Raw genomic sequence first — 20,194 nt, 5'->3', positions numbered from 1 at the left:
ACATTATAATATCACTTTTGTATTTATATTTCTTCCATTAAAAAAGACAAACTACGATGTCAATTCATATAAACTTTTCCCAAAAAAAAAAAAAAATTCTATAAACTACCAAAAAAACAAAAAAACCAATCAGCAAACTTGGTTAATCCTTAGTGCATTACATAAATCTCTCTAAACACGTGATGCTAGATAAGATTAGCAACTAAACTGAACTCATATGTATCGAGTCTAATTTAAACCCAAATAAATTTGTCATGCATTGAATTGATTGATTAAAAATTTGAGGTACAAACGCAACACTAAATGTAATTAACTCTTTTTTTACAACTTGTTTTGTAGCTATCTTGATTAACTTAGCTCGTTTATCAAATTCACACAAATATGAGACATTAATGGTTTCGTGTACTATAAAACGTTTAATAAAAATATCATCAAAAGATCCCAAAAGCACATTTTTATTTCGATTGTAACATACCCAAACGTTACATCAGACACAACGGGACAACAAGTCCATTCGGGTTTCCCCATTCTTGTTCCCACTAAAAACATACAAAAGCACACAAATTTTAAAAGAACTAGCGACAGCCAAAAACGCAGCGTTAGCTTTCAAACGCACACACCGCGTTTAAAACAGCAACCAAATCTTTTTCAACCCATAAAACAGACAAACCAATCACACAACGACACGTAACCAGCCTTTATTTAGTTATATAATCTGACGTGGCTGTTACTTTACCAAATTCCTTCAAATAGCAAGAACCAAACCGGGTACGGATTTACCAGACCGACCCGAGAATTGGCTTTCCCACACGGAGGGACAATGCGACGGAGCAATCTCAGCGGAGCGTCGTCCAGCGACAACGTTACCAATCCGCGTGACGGTGAGAGAAGTGTTAGAGTACTCCCTCACCTGAGTGATTATCCCATTCGCTACGGTCCAAGCGTGGATCCAAGAGACAGAGGTAGCGGCGTCGCAGCCTTCAGCGATTACGGTGGATCCGAACGAAACGACGGAGAGAGGAACGAACTCGAACGAGGGAGAGACACCTCCGGTGAGCATGCGCATCAAAAACTGGTGCGGCGGAGGGCCGTGGAACCAATACTCCAGATCTGGGGTTAGGATCCGGTGAACAGAGTCGACGTCGCGAGATCTCAGGGCTTCATACAGTTTCAGAACCACGTCTCGGTTCTTGATCTCTGATTCCGCCAGAGTATCCAGTTCTTGGCGAGTTTCTGGAATCGAAGTTGGCGAATTATTTAAAAACAAAAACGAAAAGGTAGAAGAAGAAGAAGATGAACGGAGGATTTTGAAAATGGTATGAATGATGAAACTGGGATTTATATAGCGGATGATACGGGGTTGGGGTTTGATTCTCTACAACCAATCCTATTTTTAAGGTTTTCGGATTTTCAGCTTTGCCTTGACACGTGTCGGGTTTTTGTTGGGTTAAACTGGATTGTGGGACCCGGAGATAAAGCCCTTTGGGAGTTGAGCCAGCTAATTTTTGACCCCACAGTCGTCGTATTATGTCAATATTTATTAGGTTAATTGAATTTTGCTTATGCTAAGTATGTATATACTTGACTTTTAGTTGATGATTTTGAGAAGAAATCAATTTTTATCAAACCCAAATGGCCAAACCTATGAAAGTTTTTTAGGTGATTCAGAAATTTATGTAAGATTTTGTTTAAAAAATTACTTCCTCTGTATTATAAAAAGGTTGATGTTTTAGGATTTTTTCTTTTATCACAAATGATGATTTTTAATGTATTTAAAACATTTTTATTTTTAAAAATAAAAAAATAGTTAATGTTTTACTTTTATAATAAATAATTAAATATATGTATACATTTGAATGACAAGTGTAAGAAAAATATAAATAAATAAGTATTAAAAGAAATATAAAATAAAAGTAATTAATAATAATACACCATACATTATTTTTCTTAATCTTAGTGCTAATCCTAAAAATCAACTATTATGATACAGAGGGAATATTTAAAATGAAACTATACAATTTATAGCTAATTATTATGATGATTTTTAAAACCACAAAATTTTACTAGTATATTTGTGCAATTTTTAATAATAAAAGATGTTATCAATTATTTTGTTAAATCTAATGAAAACTCATTTAGAGAATAACACCATATGTTTTCAGCTAGTATTAGAAAGTATTGAACATATAACAAACACATGGATTGATTTTTTAAAAATCAATGATCCACTAATTTACAAACTTTTTAAAAATTAGTATTTTAATTAAAATCCACTAACAAAAAATCTTTAAATTAATTTTCAATAATGACTTTCCAGAATACAAAATTAATTCATTTTTGATATTTTCCTAGGCTCATGTAGTCAAATTATTGGAGGAAACATTTAACGGACAATTATTCATTTATAATAAAGAAATGATTTCTTGTTAGTATTCTATTAAAATGATTGGTAGAGAAATTAAGAAATATGTAAAGAAACGTGTTCAACGAGTGTGTTGGTCGGCCAGTCGGGACAACCGATCACAAAGGTTTCAGAAATCAGAAGGCAGCATCATGCATGACCACCTTGACACGTGTCGATCAAAGACCACGTAGATCAGAATGGTCACCTATAGCTTGGCCTAGTCATGTGAATGTGGTGTGTACCCTTGACACGTTTCGATGATTTATACTACTATACTACATTTATACGTATTTTTCTTTTAACAAACAGGGGAATGTATTGAAGAATTTTGGAATCGTAGAAAGTTTAAATTGGTTAAAGATTATGTGAAATATATATAGAGTCTTTTGGCTTTATGTCGAGCAGCAACAGAAATTAAGCTATAATATTGTCAATATTGGTTGATGTTTTGTTCTTTAAACCAACTTAAGACTTTTAGAAACTAAAATTTGATTGGATGATAAAAAAGCAACTTTGTTTTTGTCATAACTCTCTTTTGATATTTACTCAGCGTTTTACAAGGAAAGATAAAGGCAAGCTTTTTAAAGTAGGGCTTAAAGCTTTAACTAATTCATCAAAAGTTGATTACACAAGAAAATACAAAAAGTTGATTGTACATAAACAATTAACTATCCATAAGTGGATTAGTGATGTGGTTCTCCACGAAAATGACTCTTAATACAGCGACGCATAATTCCTAATGTTGCATAGTGCATACTCAATGCTCATACTCTGATCTTTCTCTAAAATGACAATTTTGCGGTTTGATTGTATCCGGTTTGAATTTTTCAGTTAAGTTTGGTTCGGCTCATAATCAAACCGCAATAAGTCCGGTTCTCTAAGGTATGCAATAATATCATCAAGAACCGAGACGTGGTCGGTATCATATACTCTGAAATATGCATACCTTATATGAATACTTCTTCAGACAATTTTTTTTGCATATATAATTTGTCTGAAGAAATTTGCTTCTTTCCTTTTTCAGTTTAGTTTGGTTTCCGTACATCACATATTTACACATCGTTTTTGCTCCTTCCAAATTTCTAAATCGAATAACCCAAACATCCAACCATATCATAACAAAATTGGACAAATTCAAAATCCTATGTGAGAATTGCCCATATTTAACCCCAAGAGGAAAAAATAAAAGACTACTGTGTGTTCACAAGATGTGCCTGGACCAACGATGAAACATGACAGACTCAAAATCTCTCACGGTCCATGTACGAATTCATCTCAGGTTCTTACTACTTTACTACTAACCCATGTATTCGAAACCAAAAGTGAAGCCTGTAAAGTGTAAAGGTCTAACTGAAGTATGACAGAAAAAATTTACATTACAGGATTTGTCTACAGCTCACATGTAATCATTCAAACAGACTTGTATTCAAAAGTTATCCTCAAATCAAACTTATACATTACCATAAGAGGAAAAAAGAAGGAGAGTTACCAGTGGCTTCCGATTCCATATCAAGCTTCTCGGTGTATAGACAGAGGAGAAGGTGGAGTCAGAACAACCTCGCTTTTATCTTCTTCTTTTACTCTAGGTGTCTGTACATTTGGACTGTGTACCTCTTTCCAAAACCTGCTCGGGCTTGGAGAACTAGCTCCGCTTATGTTTTTCGGGGAGCTCCCGAGACCAAACCGAGGATCAAACACACCGTCTTCACGAGGCAGAGGAGATACCATACTCTTCTCTTCAGCTCTTTGGCAGAATGTATCTTCCACTATCTCATAAGTGTTAGCAGTCCGAACTTCTTGAGCTAAAGAGCACCAGCAACAGAATAACCAGAGCGCACAATCAGCAACCGCAGCTCTACCGAAGCAGAACTTATAACTCGGCAGTTTGAATCTTTTCCTCATCTGAATTCTCCAGAATCCACCATAGAGCAAACCAAACACACAAAGAAGGATTCCAGATATCCCAAGCGCCTCTCTAACCGTCTCATTATCGATATTAACCGCAGCTAAGTTGAATATAAAGAAAGGTGCCAAACAAAAGAGAATAAACGTCGCTATGTGAACATACATGTTCCCAAACCCAACTCTCTCCATGTTCCATCCAAAGACACAGAAAGTGCAGAAAAGAGAAAGGTAAGCCAATGAAATATCATCCCAAATATCCAAAATCCCACCACTCCACTGAGGATCACTCACGGGAAACATTCCATCTCCAACCCCTGTGGAAGCAGAAGCAAACGAATACCTCCTCTCTAAAGTAAACCGGCGATTCACAGACCCTTCTTCACGCTGCAGTTGATTCTCCTCGTCTTCATGTGAATCATCATAATCTTTCCCAAGTGGACTTAGTATAGTGTACAAACCTGCAACCGCAGGAGCTCCAATAGCAGCAGAGATACATATAGCGACTCCAATGGGAGGTCTCTCTGATCTCCTGTATCCAACATTAAGACCACAAAGCGCGTACTGAGCAAAACAATTCAAGTGAAGCAAAATGATAACAACCAGCATATGCATCCATTCATTAGGCTTATAAGTCCCGTTCTTGCAATAAGCATTCCTAAGCTTTGTAATATCATCATGCTTCCATCTACAAAGAAGCACCAAGTGATAAAACCGTTTCGGATGTTGATAAAGACACATTAAAGTAAACAACCCATTAAGGATCTGGTTGTTAACTTCAAACCAAGCATCTCTCTGTGACTTCTTAGGCAAAGCATGATTCAACATACCAGTCATAACCATGAAGAGAATAGCACCAGAGACCCCAACGACAAGTATCCACACAAAGAGAGCCATGTTTATAGGATTCTTAATCCATTCTTTACCCATTTTCACCAGAGAACTCCAATCAATCTTCCGGTGAAGCACACCACTGATTCTTTCCCTGAAATTATGGCTGCTGCCGCTACTTGAGCTCGTCACTGACCGTGAAACCTCGTCTCTATCCTCAGCCATTTTCTTGAATTTAGCAGAAGGGGAACCAAATTTTAGAAGCTTGATTCTACTAGAGGAATCAGGCAAAGCACTAACTGACCATCTCCTAGGTTTACCATCACCACCAATCAGATTTCTTCTAGATGTAGAAAGATCAAGAGGACAAGGAGGAGGAACCTTAGTTTTACCAGAAGAACCATTAGATTCCTCAATCTCTACTTTCGAATTCTCATCACAATTCGATCCCATTGTATCCCTCTCTCTCTCTCTCTCTCTCTCTCTCTTGGAGAAGATCAAATCTTGTGGAATAAAGCAGGAGCTACTCTTGAAGGCATATATGCTTAAACATTGTTGGCAAAGAATATAAAACCCAGAAGAAAAAAAAAAGAAGAAAATATTCCAACTTGCCAACGAAGCTTCTCTTTCAGCACGTTGAAACCAAACAAGTCTTCAGATTTGACTCTAAACAAAGATGGTAAAGAAAAAGGAATCAATCAAACCCTTAATTGGGAAACTCGTTTGAATCGAATTTAATAATGCCCCCAAAAATTCGATTCCACTACAATTACAGAGAAAAAAAAAACCCCAGAAAAATTTAGAAAGTTGCGTTACTCAAGAAGACTATGAATTTTCAAAAAAAGAGAGTTTGAAGAAGAAGAAGAACCGATAAGCGTGTAAATCAAAAAGGTTTGGTGTGAAATTGCTGGAACATGAGATTGGTCGTTGGGGGAAGAACAAGTCTCAGATTCTTGTTTTCTTTCTTCTCTTGGTAGCAGTTTAACTTAGCATCATCGATCAGGCCGCCATTATTGTCCCAAGAAATCGCATTATTATATTTGTTCGAAAAAGTTTAGACTGGCCCATTAACGTCCCTATTTGTATTAAAAAAACCCAACAAAGGTCCATAGTGTTTCTCAGATGCAGACTTCGTGGTGTTTTTAAACATCCATGAAAACGACGCGACGTCTGACACCGAGAAAGTAAAACGTCACACTTGGTGTGATCCACTTAGATATGAGCGTTTTTTTCTCTCTCACCTTCTGTCTCTATCTCTCTCTCTACGTTGTCTGGCTCCAAACGTATGAACCAGAACAAAGGCTTTTAGATAGTTCCGTGTCCGAACCCTAAAATTTACTCAATAAACCTCACAACAAAACTATAAAAACGAATGCTTTTGTTCAATCATCTTCTCAGTATCTGATTCCGAAGAAACCCTAATTAAAAAAATTGATCATGGGCTGCTCATGCAGTACTCGTCCTTCGTCTCTACTCATCTCTTCCGAACCATCGTTCCGCTTCCCTCGCTCTAATTTCGCCTCGAATCTCAAATTCTTGGTTTGTATTAGTATCCCTTAGTTGTTCCTGCTTTGTCTTTGATTCGAATTCGATTGTGTATAGTATTAAAGTTCTGGGCTTTTATTTTTTTCAGATACCGAAAGAGACGAAGCTTGTGAAGCAGCGTATGGTAATGAGGAGTTCATCTGGGTCTGATGATCTCAACGGCGACGTTAATGGGTTCCCTCTCAAACCAAACAAACTCTTTGTGCAAGAGGTAAGTCTTTCAAATAGCTCAGAGTAGTCTCTGTTTTCTGGGGTTTTTGGTGGATGAGAAGTGGCAATTTGATGAATTTATTGATGATTTTGTTGGAATTTTTAAGGCGATTGGAGCTGAGTATGGAGAAGGGTTTGAGACTTTTAGACAAGATGGTCCTCTCAAAGTGGATGTGGTAAGAGCTACTAATGCTTCTGAATCTTTTTATTTGTTGAGATTTTGATCAAAAGAGCTGCTTATGGAAAGCTTGTCTAGTTGGTAACTCGCTAGTTATTTATTTTGCTGTGTAAGTAGGATTTCTGGAATGAGAAGTTGCAAGATGGGTTTCTTCAAAGAATACGTTACGCAATGAAACCAGATGAAGCCTATGGACTTATTTTCTCTTGGGACAATGTTGTGGTAATTCTTTGACACCATCTTTTTCTTTGCTAAGTTACTTGATTGAAGTTCTTGTTGCTTATAACTAGATTACCTAAGATAGATAGCTTCTTCTTCTGGTGGGGCATGAAGATTTGTTTTGTAAATATTGGTTTTTAGTTTTGTTTAGATGATGCTGCCCTATTGTTTGGTAGTTCTAGGAAGTTGTAGGATAGAATTGCGTGGTCCATGCATACTAGTTTTAGGCCTAGTTTAGATATAGTTTCTTATTCTTCTTGTATGGCACGAGTTGGCAAAAGTTATAGAATATAATTGCTTTTTTAGATGATGCTTTCATGTGAGGTGGTAAATCACATGAGGTCTATACTAATTTTGGATTCTGAAGTCAAAATTTCTCATTTCTCCATTTATTGTTCAAACTTTATAGGCTGATACTCGAAGTCTTAAGTTGGAAGCTTGGAAGCAGCTCGCTTCAGAAGAAGGTAAGCTTTTATTGCTCTTCTGCTTTTAAATTTTACCTATATATAACCTAATTTCTTTTTGCATACATGTGAGTGGAGAGAGATATCATGCAATTGTAATGCCCCCTGCACCCTATTAAGGAATGTCGCGAGAGTGAACCAAAGATTTCAATGAACTCAAACTTTAGATTACCTTCTAGGCCTCAATTGTTTGTTTTGCATTTTTCTTTTACGTTTTAGATGTTAATATAGTGTGTTTCCCGTTCAGTGTTTTAAGAACCTTTAGAGTTTTAATAGAAGTTGGCAACAAAATTTGGAAAACTGTCTTAGATTTTAAAACGCAAGTAAACCCAAATGCAAAACTCGGCGAGTCTGCGTCTATAACAATCAATTCCTTTCGGTATACAGATTGCTCTGGATGCTCATTGCAGGATATAGTTCTCTTGTTATGTAGAGGTTTAATATGTGAGCTGCTGTATTAAGATAATCTCGTGTGTTTGGTCTTTATCTGGCATGCTTTAAAATTCAAAGGAATTGCTTTTACCTTACTCATATATAACAACCCATTTCTCAAATTAGATATGTACATGAATTTGTTTGGCAGGAAAAGAAATTGTGGAGGAGGGTGATATCCAAAGACAGATGCTTTATGCTGGCGCTGACCATGTGCTGAGTAAGGTTTGATTTTTCTGTTCGCAGTTGCCATTTTCTTGGATATGAAAGTTTAAGCAAACAGTGACATAAATGTTCTTGTGTGAATTCATAACTCTTGTCTCGTAGTATTCTTTTATATATATGAGTTAGCCATAACGACTCTATGTGTCTGCTTGATTCATATCAGAAGGAAAGGGGTTTAATCAGTAGTTGATTCCAATAAAATTTCAGGTGTTGTTTTGGGAGAAAACGCAAAGCAAAATCAACAGATTGAAACTGAGGCTATCGGAATTATATTATGATAATCTTCTCAAGGTAAGGTCTTTCTTTACCAATCTTTGTTTTACTAAGATGTTTTTCATTTCTAGGTTCCCTGAGTTGGTTTCGCCATCTATATTTCAGCTCACAGAACCAAAAGAGGGACTTAGAGATTGGCTTGACGCTGTCTCAACTGCTCGGATTCCCTGTGCTGTTGTCTCAAATCTTGATCGAAAAAACATGATTAATGCCCTTGAACGGATGGGACTTCAAACTTATTTCCAGGCGAGTAATAACTTTAGAGAATCATTTCCTTTTTTGCAAATGAATGGTTATATTTGCTGACACTTGTATTCATTTTCTATTTCAGGCAGTGGTTTCAGAAGAAGATGGTATGGAATCTATAGCTCACAGATTTCTTTCCGCAGCTGTGAAGGTACTGTTACAATTTCAATTGTGAATCCTAGATAATTTTTTTTAATTGTTTGGTGAAAGATTACAAACTTTTTATGCAGTTGGATAGAAAACCGTCGAAATGTGTTGTGTTCGAGGATGATCCTAGGGGTATAACTGCTGCTCACAACTGTACAATGATGGCAGTTGGATTAATCGGTGCTCATCGGGCGTAAGTATAATAAAGTTACTCTTTTACCCATCTTTGGGAACCAACCAGAAGCATTCTGGCATCTAACTTTTATCAAAAAACAAATTTGCAGGTATGATCTGGTTCAGGCTGATCTTGCAGTTGGAAACTTTTACGAGCTATCTGTGATAAACCTCAGAAGATTGTTTGCCAACAAAGGCTCTACATTTATGGAGCATGAGAAACAAATCATAGAAAAATCACCGCCCAAAAGAAAGCTAACCATTGATACCATATTCTAAAGCATTGAATCGCAGCATATAGTAGTTAGGCTAGGTTCATATAATCTCTTAAGCTCTTGTCTTTATGGTTTATAACTTTATACATATGGTTGGTATACTAGACGCAAACCGGATCTGTCGAGTGAAATAGCATGCGTATTATCACCATTTTCGTTGGTTTTTTTTTTGGCTGTTTCAAGACCAATGTTGTTAACTCTTTTGCATTGTACATTTTTGGTTGTGTGGAGTTTCATGAGAAAGCGATGGGAAAGTGGACCCAAGAAAACATTCCTGGAGCTTCGGACAATGGCATCAATGGTGGGCTGTTAAAAACGAATCAGATACTTATAAAGTAGAACCCAAAAGACAAAACTGGAAACAGTGACTGTTAGGCAGAAGTGGTGAAACTAAAAACTTACCCATTTGTGTTTCAGTATTGCCTACGAAAAACCATATATTTTCACCATGTGGCCATTTATCATTAGTAGAAACTAGATTAAAAGAATAGGCATCAAAAATGGGAAAAAAAAATGGCAAATTATAATTTAAGTTTCATAAACATTGTACAGTAAAAAGTCCTACCATATCTAACTTTTTCGAAATTCTTTTGCTAAGTCTACAATAAGTGATGTATATTGAGTATGAACTATGGAGTATAATAGCTGACTGTGTTTAGTTGTACCATTACCAATGATGGTAGTAATATAATTCGTGATTATGTTTCAGGATCTCACTTTCTGCCTCGATGGTACAATGTAGGAATTGCATACATATTTGTAGGTTGAATTTGAAAGAGAATAAATAAAAAAAGATGTTTTCCTTTTGGGAAATGGATAAGTGGAGCAATTTGATTGTTACAAGCAAAATCTAAAAGGACCTTTGATTCAATTTGCGAATTTGATTGACATGTGCCCTATTAATTGTACTCCACAGAATCGCATAAAACGCAAAACTTTTATAAAGTTATCTCTTAATTATTAACTAATGAATGTATTTTTAACTCATTTCGACATTTTATTGGGTGGGGATTTATTTTATAAAGAGAAAAAAAAAATAAAGAAAAGTGGGGTCTCTTTATGTTTGCTGTACTAATCATAATCAGAATGTTCTTTGACAGACTTATTCTTTGTTACATTGTGCATAAACCTAAACTTGTAATGATTAGATTTCCCAATGTCATTAGCTAGCTATTAGGCTTTCTTGTAATTTTTTTTTTTTTTAATGCATCGATAAAAGTTTCGAACATAAACTAGTCCAATGATATTGGTTTTGTTTTGGTTAGAAATACAATTTTAGTTTTATATCAAAAAGATAATCATTTCTCAATGTTTTACTTTACAGAAATTATTTCTTTTGATGTTTTTCCTGCTTTTTTCCTCTCTCGTAAACAAACTAAAATTACCATAGAAGTTTGGGACAATTGCATTTTGTATACTTTTATTTGACATTGAATGCAGTAATAGACCTCATATTCAATATTTGAGAAACATAACTACTAAGGGTACTGAAATTACAGTTGACTCCCTTACGACCAAATAATGAACAGAAGCCGAAATGACAGATGTAACCTGGAGGAAGTCTACAATAGATTTATTTAAGGTAGATTACAAATTGAATATATGTGAAGACATAAAGGTAGGTCTACTCCTTAATTATAGTTTAAATTTTAATTAAAAAATTTATAAAAAATAATTTGATAAATCTATTGACCAAAAATAATAACCACATAGACTTCTTGCATTGAAATAAAATAAATTTACATATAAATGAGTCAAATTAAGGGAGGAAAGGCTTAAGTAGACTTCTCTATAGACTATTGGTGGTTGACTTTGTTATGCCATTAACTATTAATAATTAGTCATGGGCGTTCGGTCAGAACGAGAGAACCGAACCGATTAAACCGAGATGTTTGGTTTTCGGCAGCATCTGTGAGAGGATCAATAAACTGATCGGCGAAATTAATATGGTAATTCGGTTACCGGTTCGGTTCGGTTCGGCAGGGCATAATCGATCGGTTTTAATTAACCGAGTTATATATACCAAATTTTCACTAACCCTAACCCTAATAATTTTCATTTCTTTCTCTTCCACCTTCTGCCTCTCTCTCTGGCGATAAGCGATTCTGAAACTAAAAAAATCTGTCTCTCATCAAATCATCATCAGAATCACCTTTCTTCTTCATCTTCCTCATCTACAGCTCTTCTCTCTGTCAAACATGGTGTAGAGATCGACCTTTTAGTCCAAACCCTAATCTCGAGTTTTAGACAGGTAATGTCTTCTTCTTTTCTTTGTCTTCTCCTATGATGCTTTGTTGTTTGCTTCTCGTTAATCAGTGTATTAATGTGTGAGTGGTTTATTATTTTGACAGATCTGAAGATTGTAGCGGCGGCTAGATCATAGCCAGATTTGGTGGAATTTGAACGACGATGTCGATGATGATATTGACGCCGCTGCCGGTATTACTTCAGCTTCTCTCGTAAGAATCCATCTCTCAACTTCTTCTCCTTATCGATTTTCTCATTTCCAAATTTTAATGACGACTCATCGTTTACTTGTTGTTTTCTTTTGGTACTAGATCTGAACTCAGAAGATCTCTGAGTTCGTATCTTCTCCGTTTGAGCAATGGCTTTCGATCGCCCCATTTCTATGTCGCCGCTGGTTTTGCCTGAGTTCGATCAGAATCAGCCGGGTTCAATCGATGAAAAGAGTTTCGGATTCGGGCTTCCAAGTTTTGATACCGGCGGATCCATGGAGCTAATGGATGTGCCTAAGAAGAAGGTCACGGAACTCTCAGTCTCTCTTATTTGGTTTTTCTCCTTTTCGTTTTCCTGCTTCTGAAATGTTAAAAATTTCATTAGGGTTGTGAATTATTGTGGCGTCTGGATTTAAGCTCAGTTCTAAATTTATTTGGTTCCTTAAGGCTCATATGTTCTTGGGTGTTCAGAGCTATCTAGTATGAAAATGTGTATTTTTTTTTCCTTGGAGAATGATAGTGTTAATCAAAGTTGTTCTTTATGAAAAATGCAGATTTCTAAACACAAGAGAGGGATAAGAAATGGGCCAAAGGCTCTTAAACCTGTTCCTATAGATTGGCTCTCAATATGATCACTCCTTGTTGGATATCAAGAGGCAGCAACCTTGGCTTTTTTAGTAGTAGACTCGAGTGATATGATATACTTAGTTGATGCTGTTTTGGCAAACTATTTGGGTTATTGCTGCAAGATCAATATGCTCATGCTTCTTACGCTTGTTGTGTCAATACCTCATAATTTCTTAGAGTGTTTCAAGGGTAATTATTGGTGTATCATAGTTAAAATAGCTCACATGTGTGATCGCTGTTGTTTGTTTAGTAGGTCTCTCTCCCATTGTGACAGAGAGAGCACAACAATAATAACCCTAGGTAGAAAAGATTGTTATATCCGAAGACTCATCATGCTCATTTCCTACTTCTTTATTGGTTTACAAGGAACTATACAAAATTGGAGTACCACTCATGTGAAAAAAACCCTTGATTTGATAACAATCTAAGATTTAACTATCTCGATCTTCCTCTTCATCATAGTTGAATGGTGGTAGCGGAACTGATTTGAATGCTCTGAATTTTCCCACATTGTTCAAATGCTCGTTCTCCAACCTTCACAACTAGACAAAGCAAGAACCCTTAAGTAAAAAATGCTTTAAAAGGAGCAAGCACAGTGATTAAATTTTTTTGGTTTCAGAAGTTACCTAAGGAAATTCCATATACCACGACGTATGATCTCAAGAGCAGGAAGAAGAGCAACCATAGTTTCACAATGTAAGAACACGAAGTTGAAATCCAGCACGGTCTGCAGCCACGCCAACCTCAACACAATGTTTACGACCTACAAAGAAGAGAAGACAAAAACAAAATTATAAAGAAAAACTAAATCAGGATATGAAACTGTTCCTTTTAAGTTTCTTAGTTCTCACCATTGCAATGTAGTAAACAGATTTGTGAGGAACAAGAATCTTCTCTCTCAACCAATATATAGATGGATTGTGAAGCAATCATACTCTTTTTTCAATTAAAGACTTTTTCAATTATACAGATTTCACACAGAACTCCAACTCGTTGACTTCAAAAATAAGTCTAAGTTAATAACCTAACTGCCTAAGAAAACCAAAAACTTGATTTCTCCATATGTATAATAGATAATCATTTCAAAAACATACAGAGGCAAGTACATATCATATATCAAAGAATACAACAAGAAAATCTTTCAAATTATTCACCAATTTGCAATAACTTGGTTATCAAATTATGAAGACTTCATGTTTATGTCAACTTTGTAGACATAAACTAGCCTCTATGAAGATACTTCCCTTGAAGTCTATTTTGTGTGGTCTATTTTTGCAATTACAATTTAATAAAGCAGACACCGGATGAAGTACACTAGGATAGTTGACTTCTTTGTTGTCCTCCTTTGTTAATTTTTTGGTCAGTTTTGCAATTAAAAACATAGAACAGAGTAGACTTCTTAGAAAGTTTCAACAAGTTAACTTCGATTACAATCTACTCTGGCTATTTTTGCAATTGACCAAACCATTGACTTTGTAGTAGACTTCTAGCTAACAAGTAGACTTCATCTATCCGTCAACTAGAAAAAGTAAACTTCGTTGTGGTTAGTTTTGCAATTGACCAAGTTTGACTTTCGCCAAGTAGACTATGTACGAAGTCTCCAGGATTGTTGACTTTGTTTGCAGTCTGCCGTGGTCATTTTTGGGGTTGACCAACATTTTAATTTTTTAACTAGTAGACTTCTTTTGCAGTCAACTAATTAATTTTCTATCAATAATATGACGGTCAATGTTTTTATATTTTGATCAAATCCAAAAATAGCCACTATAGAAGTCTACTCTTTTATTATCGGAAGAAGACTTCGTCCGACAGTCATAACTAAAAAGTCAAGAATTTGGTCAATTGCAAAAATACACCTTAGTAGACTGCAAACGAAGTAGCCGACAGAAAGATTATAATGGAGTCTGAACCATATTTTTTTATTTTCAAATGAAATTAAGGAGACTGAAATTTCAGTCTACGGGCTCGAAACTCAATAAATTTTTTATTGCAAATTTGACCACATAGTAGACTTTACATGATATTATGACGGTTAGACTAACAAATGAAGTCTAATTTCGCAAAAAAAATCAAGGAAAATCACGAAATCTACCGGAAAATAACATTATCGGTGGTTGTTTCGCAATGTCAAGCACCGAGAACGTCGTCTTTAGTCACCACAGAAGAAACCCAGCACCAATTTAATCACTATCCAAGAATCATGACATATAACAAGATGAATGCACTTGCAAATTTTCTTGGATTAAAATGGAGAGGAGATGGAAGAAAATGAAGTTCTCATAGCATTGGGTGTTATTTAAGCTTACAAATTCAGGTTCTTGAAGCTTTAAGAGCTTCAAATTTGGTTGTTCATGGTTGTTGGAAAATGGATGGTGGTGACACAACCGTAAATAAAAGAAGAAGACGAGGATATGGATGTAATAAACATTTTCGCAAGAAATTCAAATAAATCAGAAATAATGGCATTTTTGTGAATAAAATGAATAGACAAAGATTTAATAGGAAGAAAGTGGCAAATGTTGGAGAGAGAAAAAAAGACGTCTAACATTGCAATTGACTCAAGTTCGTAGTCTAATTTTGCAAGTCTCTTTAAAAGTTTCGCTTTTGTTAGCGTATAAATTATAAAAAAATTGTGTCATGACAACTTATTGAAAAGTAAGTAACTATTTATTTCTGGATATTGATATTTAAGTTCTCATCCGACAGAATGAACATTTTAATATAATGGTTTTCCTAAGATAATTAACGAAACTAATCAAAACTAATGTATATCATGTTAATGACACGTTTCTTCGAACCTATCAAAAATATACGATCAAACAGAATAAAGGAGATGCAAATAAGAAAGTTAGGAGTTAAGAATTTGAAATTTGTATTCACCCAATTGGATCATAGCTTTTATATATATATATATATATATATCTTAATTTATTCTCATATATATGAATTAAACTGGGTGTGATTGCAAGTAATGCGACTTTTAAACGAATTTGTCCAAACAAATAAAAACATAACCAAACAAAATGAGGGTCCACTTCTCTCCCCAGCCAGCAAAATGTTGATTTTGACGCATAGAGATAGAGGATATGGAAAAGATATAACCAAAAAAACAGTAGTATATTTATAAATGAATTAAAATGCTGATCATCCACATTATTTCTTGTAACAATTAGTTAGCTTTTCCCCCTTTCATTGTCATCCTTTATAAATAAAGAACCTACTTGCATAATAGACATAAATTGATATTTTTGTTTGAAGATAACAAATACAATCATAAAGTACAAACTACAACAAAGTAATACATCGAGTTTCGTATGAAATATCCTAACGAATCATTGTGATATACGTTTTGGATAAACGTTTGATCCTTTGTGTTTGTTTGAACCCTATATAATATCCTAACGAATCATTGTGACATGGAGATAATATGAAGGTTAAACCCCTATATATACGTTTTGTTACAAGTTTGATCCATTGTGTTTGTTTGAACCCTATATAATATCCTAACAATTCATTGTGATATGGTAATAATATGAAGGTTCAACCCTATTTATACGTCTTCGTTTAAATTGTGATATATTGTGTTTGTTTGAACCCTATATATACGTTTTCATAAAAGTTTGATCAGTTGTGTTTTGTTTGAACCCTATATAGCTAGGTTTCATATAGAAGAAGAATACATATATAATCCTTACATATACTTTTCAAAGAAAGAGAGATCTTCAGTTAAGTCAAATAAGCCAACTAACACACATAAGGACAAGATGTTGCTTGTGTTGCCTACACACTTTAGAGAAATTGGATCAAAAGTCTACAACCGATTAATTTCAAAAATCCTGAAAAGTCGAATTTTTCTTACAATCGATTCATTAAATCTTTTTTAAGACCATATGTTTTAGGCTTTTAGCCGTAAGCTACCGAGTACAACGAACCAAATTCGAATCTAAATATGGTGTGGCCAAAAAAGTCATGAAAAATAGTTGTCTGTATCATTGCTTATTTAAAATATTCACTGAAATACTAATGATTAACAAGTGACCAATAAAAGTTTTAATGTACTTAATGAATTTTCAGTGGGTTTTTTTCAGAAAAGAAGAAAGTTGAAACACCAGAGGGGAAAAAAGTAGAGGCTAACGCTTTGCCACTAATCACTTTGGTTTGGCCAACTCCATCATTAAAAAGTTCAAACCCCTCCACTGATCAAACTTTCTTAATTTCCACAAATCCACTGCACCTAATCTTACGTTTCAAAATTATATTCAAAACACACGCACTTAACTACCCAAATAGGTCAATATATATATATATGTGTAATTTCCAACAAAATAATCTCAAGCTATTAATTCCTTTTGTGCATAGATGTACGTACATATATATAGTTGCATGAAACAGTAGCTGCTTAACTTGTGGGTAGTTTAATGAATGGTTAATGAACTGAATGATTTAAAAAAAAAAAAAATCCACTAAGCTAATTGATAAGTTTATTATTCGATAAGAGGATACGACCAACAAATAAAATGTTGTAGGAAGACTTTTTTGAAAAGTCCTCTAAAAAGTGACTAATTGAGCCCAACTCCATTATGCTCCCTTTGTTTTGTTCCTCTCTATTACTTACCAGCTTCCATTTTGTCCTTTTCTTTCATATTCTCTTATATCATGTAATACCTTGATTTTTTAAAATATAGACTTGTAATGGAAAAAATTAAATATTTATTAGTTGAATTATACTTTAGAAATCCAATATGGATTGGATGCCATACGAAGGAAAAATTATATTTTTTTTTCTTGTTGGCTTGTCCATAAATTTTGTCATCTTCGTATTCATCTATACCAAAGAACACCAATATATAACAAAAACAAGATAGGGAAATTTCGAAGAGAAATATAACGCTATGGATGAAAATTAAGAAGGGAAGAAGATTCATATATGATAGTGCCTTGTTGGTTGTCAAAATCATGTGGAGACGAACAAAAATCTGATAGCACAAAAAGAGTGGTCGAACGATACTTTCCCATGAAACTTTACATATTTCTTCTTTTAGTTTTTATTTAGTTATAAATAAGACTTTTTATAATGCTTATAAAAAATGATAATTCTAAAATACAATACTTCATGTTTTTTTTTTATAAGGGATGACCTACTTAGTTACGATATACTGTACTTGTTACTTATCCAATAGAAAAAAAAAAATAACCGAAAGAAAAGAGAATTATAATTTGTAAGTTGGATACAAAGTGGAAACATGTCGAGAATTGTGTTCCTTTTACCGACCTAAAAACTCTTATGTTTTAAGTCGTGGTGGTCGTTTTATTAATGTTTTTGCTTTGGAGTTTTAGTTTGTAAGCATTAATTCAAAACAATATAATAATCTGATGTTGCATCTTTGATCTTAGTCGTCGTACGTAACTCGCAAGTGTTTTATCACTCGCAAAAAATGTTACAATTATATCAATCATCAGTTCAGTTTAAATAGTCGACATAAAAATTCATGAACCTGACTTTAAGTATATATAAAATTTTAAATTTCTGTTCACTATCCATATACTACTGTTTTTTTTTTTTAACTCTATCGGGATCGTCAATACTATTTGAACGGCAGTTTTTTTTTGTAATGATAGACATTTATTTTGATGTTTGACGGTATTGAATATTGATGGATAAATCATAAATGATATGATATACATGGCTACAATAAATTCGACTATGAGGAATCGACTTTTTAGAATAAGATTAACATTGACCATCACTTACGTACACATATATCTCTTATATACATATCTTTAGTGTGTTAGTACATCAATGCCTATAAAGAATGATTCTAATCCACAAGGAATGATCACATCTCCTGCTCGCTGTATGCGAGACCTTGATGGTCTCTTTGGTTCTGGATTACGATATTCCATCTTTTGATCATTATTTTACAGACACACATTTGAAGTTCATTAAAAAATAAAAACAGTGCATGTAATTTAAAAAGCCATAACTCATAAGAAAACGAATGGAGATACATCACTCAAACTAGTACAATCGCCTTTCTCTTGTTGTTTTAAAACATATTTAATGAATAGTACAATCGAGGATCTAGAAACCAACCTTTAGTTATGTGGACGAGATAAAATCAGACAAGGTGGAGCCGTCGGATTATGATCGAGAGAAACATAAAAATGTTTTGAACCTTCACCAAAAAAATATATAATCAAAATTTGTTATCAAGTGGGTGAACTGCATTTATTAATTGCAAAATTTATTACTCCAAAAGCAAAATGACTGTCCAATACTCCAATGAGGGCATCTCCTCACGTGAAGTCGGCCACCACCAATCTATTTATTTTTACAATGATTAATACTACAAATCTGCAAAACAAATACTAGTTCTTTTTTTTTTTTTTGGTAAAATACTAGTTCTTTTTTTAATACGTAAATATATACTTTTTCAAATTAAGAAAAATATTAACATGAAGATTCAAAAATATTTGGACTGAGATGGTAGAACGAACTATTTAAAATATCTATCACACCACAAGTCTAGCATTTTGTGTTATCTCATGGTCTTTTTGTGTTCGCGATAATTAAGAATTACTACTTGTGAGGAGGATATTAGCATGCAAGGTGACTAAATCATTATTTGGGATCATCCATGAATTGATGAATCTTTATCTTCGTTTCCTTGTGCCACAATATCATGACGTAATTCTGTAAACTTTCCTTCCATACACATAAATTTTTTATATACCATCTTCTAGTTGAAATGATGCGGTTGGAACTGTGAAAGTCTTCAACATATATACTATATAGTAAAGCCTCGACGACGACTATAATTAATCCAAGTTTCTTACTACCGTATCTTCCTTCGATAGTTCGATTAATCCTTCGTCGTCATCATCATCATATATTCCTAAATGGCATAGCATAGTTAAGATGACCATATCATATTTACGTTCGTCCTTATATATTAATTTTTTGTTTTTTTCAAAGCAGATGTTCATAGGTAGAGTAGTTCTAACCCTGGAACATACGAGAGGGAACTATATATAGAATCTTGAATTACCCCAAAAATATATATAAAAAATGAAGAGAATGCAAGCTTTCAAATTTACAAATCAATATAAGACGCTTGTTCTGAAACCCGCAACCCTAAACGGCTATTTTTTTTTTTTTTTGACAATTAAAAGTTTAAACCATAACCCGTAAATATAGAAAAGCCCTTATATACCAATTGCTGAATTCTAATCACACGCTTACATCAACTTGCACAGTACGTGGAAGATTGGTTAGTCCATATGTAGATTAGTAGATGGACCACTCTTTGACAATGGTAAATAGTTGTTTATAATCTGGCTATACATTATATATATATATATATATATATAAAATCTATTAATACGTTTTCTTTTTGTCGAATGCTGAAGTAGTAGATTATGGAAATAAATACTGCGGCCTACGCAAATAATTGATATGCAGTAAAGTGTCGTTACTTGTAAGTTGATAGTGAGACCTAGACAATAAATAGCATGGCACTCGTAACAAAGACACACTTATAAGTGGATGGCCCCCAAAAGATATCTTACGTTCAAATCTACATTAA

General features: G+C 34.2%; 3 protein-coding genes across 4 annotated transcripts; 1 reads left to right on the top strand and 2 right to left on the bottom strand.

The window, feature by feature from the left end:
- Window positions 1-437: 437 nt before the first annotated feature.
- Window positions 438-1,361, bottom strand: LOC104767616 (senescence associated gene 20). Its single transcript, XM_010491642.3, has one exon. It carries the CDS (start codon window positions 1,064-1,066, stop codon window positions 746-748), a length of 321 nt encoding a protein of 106 aa, XP_010489944.1. The 5' UTR covers window positions 1,067-1,361; the 3' UTR covers window positions 438-745.
- Window positions 1,362-3,741: 2,380 nt separating this feature from the next.
- Window positions 3,742-6,192, bottom strand: LOC104767711 (uncharacterized). Its single transcript, XM_010491719.3, has one exon. It carries the CDS (start codon window positions 5,588-5,590, stop codon window positions 3,914-3,916), a length of 1,677 nt encoding a protein of 558 aa, XP_010490021.2. The 5' UTR covers window positions 5,591-6,192; the 3' UTR covers window positions 3,742-3,913.
- A 123-nt stretch (window positions 6,193-6,315) lies between these two features.
- LOC104767794 (5-amino-6-(5-phospho-D-ribitylamino)uracil phosphatase, chloroplastic) lies at window positions 6,316-9,676 on the top strand. Of its 2 annotated transcripts, none has more exons than XM_010491787.3 (11): window positions 6,316-6,676; window positions 6,771-6,893; window positions 7,000-7,068; window positions 7,188-7,292; window positions 7,699-7,753; window positions 8,337-8,410; window positions 8,618-8,701; window positions 8,789-8,929; window positions 9,015-9,080; window positions 9,160-9,269; window positions 9,361-9,676. In XM_010491787.3, the coding sequence occupies exons 1-11, from the start codon at window positions 6,575-6,577 to the stop codon at window positions 9,527-9,529; spliced, it is 1,098 nt and encodes a 365-aa protein (XP_010490089.2). In that variant the 5' UTR covers window positions 6,316-6,574; the 3' UTR covers window positions 9,530-9,676. The 2 variants fall into 2 exon arrangements, with proteins under 2 accessions (XP_010490089.2, XP_087344517.1); XM_087488391.1 differs by having other exon boundaries at window positions 8,789-8,933; window positions 9,019-9,080.
- Window positions 9,677-20,194: the final 10,518 nt, after the last annotated feature.

Source organism: Camelina sativa, chromosome 1, assembly GCF_030686135.1.
Source record: "Camelina sativa cultivar CO46 ecotype springtype chromosome 1, ASM3068613v1".
Classification (NCBI taxonomy): Eukaryota; Viridiplantae; Streptophyta; class Magnoliopsida; order Brassicales; family Brassicaceae; genus Camelina; species Camelina sativa.
The sequence above is the reverse complement of the archived record's forward strand: the minus strand, read 5'-3'. Positions and strand labels throughout refer to the sequence as shown.